Genomic DNA, 10,599 nt, shown 5'->3' with positions numbered 1-10,599 from the left:
TTAAGTGATTTTCTCAAGAACACAACACAATACTCTGACTAATATTTTTAACCATCATTGCTACACACCTGACCACTGACTTCACCCTACATTGCTTGCCTTTTTACAAAGTACATTATTCAAAACTTAAAATAATAATAAATTATAATAATTATGATAATAATAATGATATAAATAACAATAATAATAATAATAATAATAATAATAATAATAATAATAATAATAATAATAATAACAATAATAATAATAATAATAATAATAATAATAATAATAATAATAATAATAATAATAATTATAATGATGATGATGATGATGATGATGATAATGGTGGTGGTGGTGGTGGTGGGGGTGGCGGCGGCGGCGGCGGTGGCGGTGGTGGTGGTTGTGGTGGTGGTGGTAATATAATAATAATAATAATAATAATAATAATAATAATAATAATAATAATAATAATAAATGTACATTTATATAGCGTTTTTGCCGAAGCTTCGAAGCGCTTCACATTGACCATTAGTAAAAAAAAAACATTACATACTGCAGATTCGGACATACTATACGAACAAAAGCTCACACGCATCCAATTCCACACACACACACACACACACACACACACACACACACACACACACACACACATCCATATACACATTGTACATAAATATATTAGTAACAACAAGAGATGAAGTGAGTAGAAAAGTGAATTTTCGCGGCGGTGGTGGGGTTTGAATCTGCGACATTATTGGTACGACAACTCCGCATATAATAAAAATATAATAAATAATAATAATAATAATAATAATAATAATAATAATAATAATAATAACTACGACTACAGTAGTAGCCAACATAACAGAGATGATTTACAAAGAAGAAAAATCTCCCAAAAACATATGGGGCCTAATACTAATACTGTCTCTCTCTCTCTCCCAGCCTAGGATCCCCGCCATGACCTGTACCCCCCCCCCCCCCCCCCCCCCCCCCCAAAAAAAAAAAAAAAAAAAAAAAAAACCAACAAAAAACAAAAAACAAACAAACAAAACAAAAACAAAACAAATCAAACAGAACCCCGAGCAACCTAAATCCAGAACAAAGACAGAGAGAAAGTTGGAAAGGGAAAACAGATATAGGGGATTATAAAACCCCACCCAGAAATTCTATTCCCCAGCATAGCTGACAAAACTTAAACCATGGGTGCGGCTATGTGGTCTAGTGGTATGACACTCGCTTTCGGATGGGAAGGTCCTGGGATCGAGCCTCGCGCTCGGCGCATAGTTGAGTCCTTGGAAAAGGCTCTTTACTCACATTCTCTCTCCGTACTCAGGTGTAAAATGTAAAATGAGTACCTGGTCGTTAACAGCGTAGTCTTTGTCCGAAAAATTGTAATATCGCCTAACAGGCGGCATGTCCCGTCCTAGATTTTAAATGTTGCTGTTGACCAGGGACCCCTTGTAAAGCGCTTTGAGCACAGTTAGTGGATATCGCACTATAAATATAAAGCTCAAAGCTCAATAGGTGCCTTTGCTGATTTATTTGTGGTATGACACTCGACTTCCGACCTGCATGTCTTTGATTTTAGAGCCCCTGTGAGCAGCGCAAGGTTTAGTCATTTCAAGAGAATCTTTATCCACATTCTCTCACCAAAGCTCTGCCTGGTGGGAAATGTGACCCTTCGCCTCAAAACGGTATTAAGTCGGGATGATAACGATGCTGAAAATTGAATTTGTGGCCAGAAATCTCAGACTTGCGTTGAGTTTGCACGTTTTATTGAGAAGAATGAATATCATAATTTAGTGTGCCGAATACCAACAATTCAACGTTTGCAACAGTTTAGCTTGAAATTGACTTTTTAGCATTTGGTTCATCCCGAAATAACACCGTTTTGAGACGATGGGTCACAAATGAGTGCCTGGCCGGTAACAAGTCTCTGTCGGAAATAAGCAATTGTAGAATAATACAGTACACTCTGGATTCGTCGACGTTGCCTAAGTCGATTTTTACCCAAGTCGATTTTTTTTCTTGGTCCCTCCCCCTTCTTCCTATATAGCATTAGTAAAAAAAAAAAAAACTCCACATAAGTCGATGTCGCTTAAGTCGATGTTCTTATCACTTACGACTACAATAAAATCACAGATAAACAAGTATTTCCATTGGTTAAAAAAAGCTACCAGTAAGAATTTTAAATGGTTAAGAATATCCGCGAACGATTGGCGCACATCGATGTGATGTAGGTGCTTTGCCTGACGTCCTTGTTCAATGTACATAAGCAGTATTGAATAACTAATTTCTCCATCTCAAATTTTACATTGTCGCAACTTCAAGTTCAAGATTTTTTTTGGTTTTAATCCCAGGCCATCCATTCCATGTTATGTAATGACCCTCTTAATTAGGATCAATTTAATCAAGAAGAATTCAAGTCAAGTCTACAACTACAATGGAAAACCTATCGCGGAAAAGGAAGATTCGATGCATTTGGAAAGTTTGGCATGCGACAGAAAATCATCGCATAGGAAATTGGCATGCCAGCTATTTCTGTCTCGACGATTTACAAGAAGCTTGACCTTGACATAGTGGCTCCTACCCTTCCGCTTTTCGCAGAATAATTTCACTTAATTGGTATACATTCCACATTCAAAGCAAAAATTCCGCTTTTCACCTTTCCCATCGAGGAAAATTAAAAAAAAAGAATCTCTAGTGAAAAAAAAAGTGAACTATGGCTTATTTCGTCAGCATCTCCTATGGTCAATCAACACACATTTTGTGTGTCTGATTAGTCCCTTCAAAGTGTGTGCTGCTGATGTCGGATAATATTATATATGTTTGGGAGGGGGGTTGACCGAAGTATTATTATTATTATTGTGACTCCAATTCGTGAGGTCAATGACCTTGGTAATATTATATGTTGGCTTCAATCTAAATCGGTAATAATATTATTGAGTACGGTCAGCTTCTTTCCCTATTTAATTTTAACCACGTGTACGTGTGTGTGTGTGTGTGTGTGTGTGTGTGAGAGAGAGAGAGTACCGGCACGCCCGTTTGTTTGATTAGGTGTGTGTGTGTGGGGGGGGGGGGGGGGCGGGAAGGGTCCTGACAAGGTTAAATCCATCCATTCAATGCTTTGCTCTCAGACGGCCAGGACCTGTGTGTTCTCTATTATTATTTGATCTTTACAAATTTTATATTTTTAATCATTTGAGTACTTTTAGATTGTCTATTACATTTTCTGTTGCAAAGCATGTCATAGTCAATAACAGTAAGTTGATTCCGCTTTTTTATCTCAAATTCCGATTTTTACGTATTCTGATTCCTCTTTGGGGCTATTGGGGGTAGGAGCCTCTGATGACCACTAAAGAGACCGCGCGATATGAAGGGCTTTACTTATTCTAGATTGGTTTGCTTTGTACACATGTGTTTTTGCTCATTTGGTTACGCTCCGGTTAAGTTGATTTTCGGATAAGTCGATTTTTTTCTCGGTTCCCCTGGGCATCGTCTTATCCGGAGTCCACTGTAATTGTAATATCACCTGACATGTGCCGTGCCTTCCCTGTATGTTCAAGTATTGCAGTTGGCTTGGGATCCTTTGTAAAGCGTTTTGTGCACATTAAGTGGTTATTGAGCGATATAAAAAAGCTCGCAATTTAAAACAAAACAGAACAGAAAGTAGATGATGTCACTGGAATGAATAAATGTTTGGTGAAATTTAATATGTGTGTGTGTGTGTGTGTGTGTGTGTGTGTGTGTGTGTGTGAATGGGCCGGAGAGGGAGGAGTGGGGTTGGGCTTGTGATATTTATTGCGAGGTTCTTTTAGGAGACCCAAACCTATTATGTAACGAAAGGAAACTTTTCAATATTCACAGTGACATGTCTAGACAATGAAAGGGTTGCAATAAAGATCTGATGAGGATGATGATGATGATGATGATGATGATGATGGTGATGATGATGATGATGGTGATGATGATGATGATGATGATGATGGTGATGATGATGATGGTGATAATAATAATAATAATAATAATAATAATAATAATAATAATAATAATAATAATGATAATAATAATAATAATAATAATAATAATAATAATAATAATAATAATAATAATAATAATAATAATAATAATAATAATAATAATAATAATAATAATAATAACAACAAGAACAATAATAATAATAATAATAATAACAACAAGAACAAGAACAATAATAATAATAATAATAATAATAATAATAATAATAATAATAATAATAATAATAATAATAATAATAATAATAATAATAATATAATGATGATGATGATGATAATAATAATAATAATAATAATAATAATAATAATAATAATAATAATAATAATAATAATAATAGTAATAATAATAATAATAATAATAACAACAGTAATAATAATTTCCTTATGCATCTGAAAAATCGCACATGGATACAATACTTCCGAAAACGAATAATGTCTTTCCCTTTGCACGGTTTATTGCCTTTGTTTTACCTGCAGGTGAACAACACACTCGCTAATCTTGAGAAGTGCATCGTGACTTTTGTGTTCATGAATCATGTTAGATGTCCTCCTCCTTGAATCACTTGACAATGTCAAGGTTGCAAAACACGGAAGAGAGAAGATGTCATAGCAAGATGGCGACACACTGTTAGGGAAGCTGTTTACAAACAAGTGTCTTGGAACAAATTTACTTCCTTGTTTTATTTATCGATTCCTCTACTTAGTCGCCACCATGGCTGACTCTTGTAACGTTCCGAAAGAAATTATAGGTTTGTATTATTTTGACTAGAGGGTATATCACGTTGATGAGTCAAATGTACAGTGAGATCGAATGTATGGGAAGAAAAATTAAATGGAAGTTGATTTCATTTTGAAACTTTTTTTTTGTTGTGTCCGGTTTGCTAACTTATATTTATGCACTTTAAATTACGATTTTGAGAAAATCTAATTTATTTTGTCTTCGTTTATTATATGTCGCCCCTATGGTCCCTATATAATTCAAACATAACAATCACTTGCTTGACTTGTTGGACTTTCTCATTCTCTACTCTGGTCTCTTTCACTCTTTGGCTCTGGTCTTGCCTGTTGCCTGTTGATGTGTTGTGAGCGCTGGTTGGTTGTGGTCCCTCTCTTCCAGACAGTATGCAGCTATAAAATTGACTGATAAAGCTTTTCATTAAAATACGATGATTTCTTCAAAATCGTAACCATATTTTACTAGACTACGACTAATGACTAAGTCTTACATTTAGTCGGAGGAATTGAGAACTTCAACTTCAACACTGACTTTGAAGTGCAGCAGGAACTTGGAAGTCTATTATTATTTTTATTACTTTACTTTGACCGATACTTCATAAATTAATGGAATTGGGAGTATCTTCTTTTCTCTCTCCTAACAAACAGCTTTATGTTCTTATCCTGAAATGGGATAGTTTGCTTTTATTTTACTTTTACTCAGTCTGACCCTCTGCCTTCTTGCTGCAGTATTTTTTGCTGTATGTTTAAAATGTATGGCATGGGGCAATGGATGCATGTGCGTCTGTTTTTTTTTGGTTTTTTTTGGGAGCCCTTCCGAAAGCTCCTACATCCCCAGTGTTCTTGTTCTAGTAGGGGGTTTGGGAGGGGGGAGACTTTTTTTTTTTTTATGTTTCCCTCCTTCCAACCCCCCTATTACTATTAGAACATTATAAAAAACAAGAATACTGGGAATGTAGGCTGTAGGAGCTTTCGGAAGGCCTCCCTCTTTTTTTGGTTTTTGTTAGATGACACAATGCTTTATTTCAGTGGTCACCGCCTGTAATTACCCACTTTATATAAAATAACTACTTAACTTTAACTCGCATGTAACAGCTTTTTTACTTCCCAAAACACCCCTCTCTAATTTTCTATTTTTTATCCTGCTTCCTTGAATAATGAAAGTGGCTAGGGATCGTTTGTCTTGCTAGTCATAATCAGCCTATCTGGCAAGGGAGACCACAATCACGGGCTACACAGCCAAAGTACCCAGTTTTGGCTAGGGAGACCAAGATTTTGGCCCCAACATGTCTTTCCAATTATTGAGACTAAAATATCTTTCAAATGTGCGGCTATGTGGTCTAGTGATATGACACTCGCTTTTGGATCGGAAGGTCCTGGGTTCGAGCCTTGCTTGGCGCATAGTTGAGTCCTTGGAGAAGGCTCTTTACTCACATTCTCTCACCGTACTCAGGTGTAAAATGAGTACCTGGCCGTAAACAGCGTTGTCTTTGTCCGAAAAATTGTAATATCGCCTAACAGGCATCATGTCCCATCCTACATGTTAAATGTTGCTGTTGACCCCTTGTAAAGCGCTTTGAGCATGTAAAAAGATAAAAAAAAGAGCTCAAAATGAATAGTGTGGTCAAACTGGTAAGATGGCATTCTTCATATGACTATTGACTATCACAGCCAATATCGTGGATTGGCAGTCGTGCTTTGGATTCCAATATTGTTACTCCCTTTAGGCATTATGCTTCTATTACACATGCTATGTTCAGTGTGAGTGGAATAACCATTTCTTGAGTATGTTGGCAGATAAATAGTAATCCCAAGTTGAAATGTAGAATTAGGTATCTTATGTAAGAACTAAAAGGGGGGTGGGGAGTTTCTCAGAAACAGCCATTTGGCCAATGGAGCCGGAGTTTATCTCGGCTTCTACTTCTATAGTGTGAAACGGACAATAGCAATTACTTGCTATCCTTTGGATAGGACGCTACTCGATCGCAAAGTACTTTCTGCCAGATCTAACACCCAGCTACCCAATCGCTGCTGGGTGGACAGGGGGGTTAGAAAAAAAAAAAATCAATCTCGGTCCCTTTGTGTGTGAAGCGAGTGCTTTACCAACTGAGCTATTGGGACCCCCGAGTCTCAAGATTTGAAAGACACTTTTTTGGAGACCCAAATCCTGGTCTCCCTATCCAAAGCAGGCCATTTAAATTATGAAAATCAAATTCGTGGTCTCCCTAGCCAAATTTCCCTGCATCTTAAATTTTTCAAAGTTACTCTTTCCCCTCCCCTTCTTCTTCACCCATTAATCATCTCTAGCTAATAATCTGATCATATTTTTTTATCTCAAAAGGCTGGTTTATCGTTAGGAAATCGAGTTGTAATTTTTGTCTGCCTTTTTTTGGTATATATGACTGTCTAGCAACCTGATGATTCTTACTACATTATTTCCAAGTGGGGGTCACAATAGCTCAGTTGGTAGAGCACTCCCTTCACATGCAAAGGGACTGAGATTGATCCTAGGTGCAGTGGAGATTTTTTATCTGATCCCCCTGTCTATCCAGCAGTGAATGGTAGCGGGTAGCTGGGTCTGTTAGATTTGGCGAAAAGCACTTGTGATAGACTAATGTCCTATCCAAAGGATAGCATGCAATTGCTGTTGTCCATTTTACGCTATAGAAACTGGGATATACTCTGGCTCCATTGACCTAGTGGCTTTGAAGGTCAACTTATTTCCAAGTAATTGAAGAAAAAGGGAATAGATGTGACCCATCGTCTCAAAATGGTATTATGCCAAGATAACTTGTGAAAAGAGAATTTAGAATTAAAATGATAAGAAATACAAATTTTAGTTCTTTTTCAATGTAAGAAATCATACTATTTCTTTATCATGAAGAATGAATATTAACAGAGAGTTTCATATCTTTTGCTAAAAATTCGATATTTTGGACCTTGTCTATTCCAACATGATACTGTTTTGAGATGGTTGGTCACATATGTACTATTGATGAAGAACATTGAGCTTGGGGAATGTGGAGAAATGTGTCATAAGATTTATTTATTTCCTGGTGTCTATCTGTCATAAGATTTATTTATTTCCTGGTGTCTATCTGCCATAAGATTTATTTATTTTCTGATGTCTATCTGTCATAAGATTTATTTATTTTCTGGTGTCTATCTGTCACAAGATTTATTTATTTTCTTGTTTCTATCTGTCATAAGATTTATTTTATTTCCTGGTGTCTATCTGTCACAAGATTTATTTATTTTCTGGTGTCTATCTGTCATAAGATTTATTTATTTTCTGGTGTCTATCTGTCATAAGATTTATTTATTTTCTGGTGTCTATCTGTCACAAGATTTATTTATTTCCTGGTGTCTATCTGTCATAAGATTTATTTATTTTCTTGTTTCTATCTGTCATAAGATTTATTTATTTTCTGGTGTCTATCTGTCATAAGATTTATTTATTTTCTGGTGTCTATCTGTCACAAGATTTATTTATTTTCTTGTTTCTATCTGTCATAAAATTTATTTATTTCCTGGTGTCTATCTGTCACAAGATTTATTTATTTTCTGGTGTCTATCTGTCATAAGATTTATTTATTTTCTGGTGTCTATCTGTCATAAGATTTATTTATTTTCTGGTGTCTATCTGTCACAAGATTTATTTATTTCCTGGTGTCTATCTGTCATAAGATTTATTTATTTTCTGATGTCTATCTGTCATGAGATTTATTTATTTTCTGGTGTCTATCTGTCACAAGATTTATTTATTTTCTTGTTTCTATCTGTCATAAGATTTATTTATTTCCTGGTGTCTATCTGTCACAAGATTTATTTATTTTCTGGTGTCTATCTATCATAAGATTTATTTATTTTCTGGTGTCTATCTGTCATAAGATTTATTTATTTTCTGGTGTCTATCTGTCATAAGATTTATTTATTTTCTTGTTTCTATCTGTCATAAGATTTATTTATTTTCTGATGTCTATCTGTCATAAGATTTATTTATTTTCTGGTGTCTATCTGTCATAAGATTTATTTAATTTCTGATGTCTATCTGTCATAAGATTTATTTATTTTCTGGTGTCTATCTGTCACAAGATTTATTTATTTTCTGGTGTTTATCTGTCATAAGAGTTATTTATTTTCTGGTGTCTATCTGTCATAAGATTTATTTATTTTCTGGTGTCTATCTGTCATAAGATTTATTTATTTTCTGGTGTCTATCTGTCATTAGATTTATTTATTTTCTGGTGTCTATCTGTCATAAGATTTATTTATTTTCTGGTGTCTATCTGTCATAAGATTTATTTATTTTCTGGTGTCTATCTGTCATAAGATTTATTTAATTTCTGATGTCTATCTGTCATAAGATTTATTTATTTTCTGGTGTCTATCTGTCACAAGATTTATTTATTTTCTTGTTTCTATCTGTCATAAGATTTATTTATATCCTGGTGTCTATCTGTCACAAGATTTATTTATTTTCTGGTGTTTATCTGTCATAAGAGTTATTTATTTTCTGGTGTCTATCTGTCATAAGATTTATTTATTTTCTGGTGTCTATCTGTCATAAGATTTATTTATTTTCTGGTGTCTATCTGTCATACGATTTATTTATTTTCTGGTGTCTATCTGTCATAAGATTTATTTATTTTCTGGTGTCTTTCTGTCATTAGATTTATTTACTTTCTAGTGTCTATCTGTCATAAGATTTAATTAATTTATTTTCTGGTGTCTATCTCTTACAGAGAGCATGCGAGATGTGCTTGACAAAAGAGTCAAGGTCTCCATCAGGCGGCTGGTCAAGATGGAAATCAAAGCTGACAAACTGGATAACAGGGTCTTGGTGAGTGTAAAAAGTTATCGCTTTCTTGTCCCTAAGAAGTCAATAATAATAATAAAATAAAAATAATAATAATATTTTTATATAGTGCCTTACCCAGTATATCAACAAGCTCAAAGTGCTTAACAATAACATGGCTACTTTCACTCAAATATACAACCACTGAAACATGCAATATGAAACAAATCAATATAAATCTACAGTGCTACATATTAAAGATAAACGTTTTAAGATTTAAAAAAAAAGAAATCTGCATCATTACAGTCTCTGATGAATCCTGAATGAAGAAATGAAAAAAATAATTATTGAGAAATGAAAGTCTGCGTGAACCTATTAAAGAATATTCTTATTCTTATTTATCTATGTTATTCAGATGTGGTAAAATGTAAACGTTATCGTTTACTTGTCTCTAAGAAGTCAATTGAACTCTGAATGTGGAAATTGAATAAAAAGAAAATAATAATGATAGAGAAATATTAGTCCATGGGAACTCATTGAAGAGCGCTCTTATTCATATTCATCTATGTTATTCACAGGTGGTAGATATGTCTCATCTTTTTTTACCCACTAAGAAAATGATGGAGCCGGGATAGAGGTTTTGAGTACAAAGCAGTGGGTGAAAAAATCCAATATTATGATTATATACGCAGACAACAAAAATTATCAACCGTTATTGATTTAAGTTGGTTGTTCTTTCTTTCTTTATTTAATATTGCTTTCAAAATTGTTTTTTTAAGTTGTCATGTTCACTCTCTCAATCCTAGAGGATTTTGCTACTTTTCAAAATTGGAAAAAAATGTATCAAAAATGAGCATGTACATAGATAGTTTCATTCAACTACCATTAACATGTAAAAACTAGAAACATTAGCTTTGATACTACGCCTATAATTTGTCTCAGAAAAATGTAATAAATAGGCATGGGGTAAAAGTAACCCGGGTAAACTATGGATATAGTCGGTGTTAGGGTTGAGTGAGTTAAAGATTTTTAAAATGTTTTTTA

At 34.3% G+C, this 10,599-nt stretch overlaps 1 protein-coding gene across 16 annotated transcripts in view; it reads left to right on the top strand.

Moving 5' to 3' along the window:
• Positions 1 to 4,583: 4,583 nt before the first annotated feature.
• Positions 4,584 to 10,599, top strand: part of LOC144977600 (F-actin-uncapping protein LRRC16A-like) — a 69,447-nt gene continuing 63,431 nt past the window's right edge. For 7 of the 16 annotated variants that reach the window (XM_078922981.1, XM_078922979.1, XM_078922984.1 and 4 more), the window contains exons 1-2: positions 4,603 to 4,771; positions 9,503 to 9,600. In XM_078922981.1, coding sequence (XP_078779107.1) covers positions 4,735 to 4,771; positions 9,503 to 9,600 — 135 coding nt within the window. In that variant the 5' untranslated portion in view covers positions 4,603 to 4,734. Of the gene's footprint in view, positions 4,772 to 9,502; positions 9,601 to 10,599 lie in introns of all 16 variants that reach the window. The other 9 variants (XR_013646349.1, XM_078922982.1, XM_078922989.1 and 6 more) reach the window with 3 other exon arrangements.

This window comes from Berghia stephanieae, chromosome 7 (genome assembly GCF_034508935.2).
Source record: "Berghia stephanieae isolate SIO BIC M18660-M18661 chromosome 7, UCSD_Bste_1.3, whole genome shotgun sequence".
In the NCBI taxonomy this organism is placed as follows: domain Eukaryota; kingdom Metazoa; phylum Mollusca; class Gastropoda; order Nudibranchia; family Aeolidiidae; genus Berghia; species Berghia stephanieae.
The sequence above is the reverse complement of the archived record's forward strand: the minus strand, read 5'-3'. Positions and strand labels throughout refer to the sequence as shown.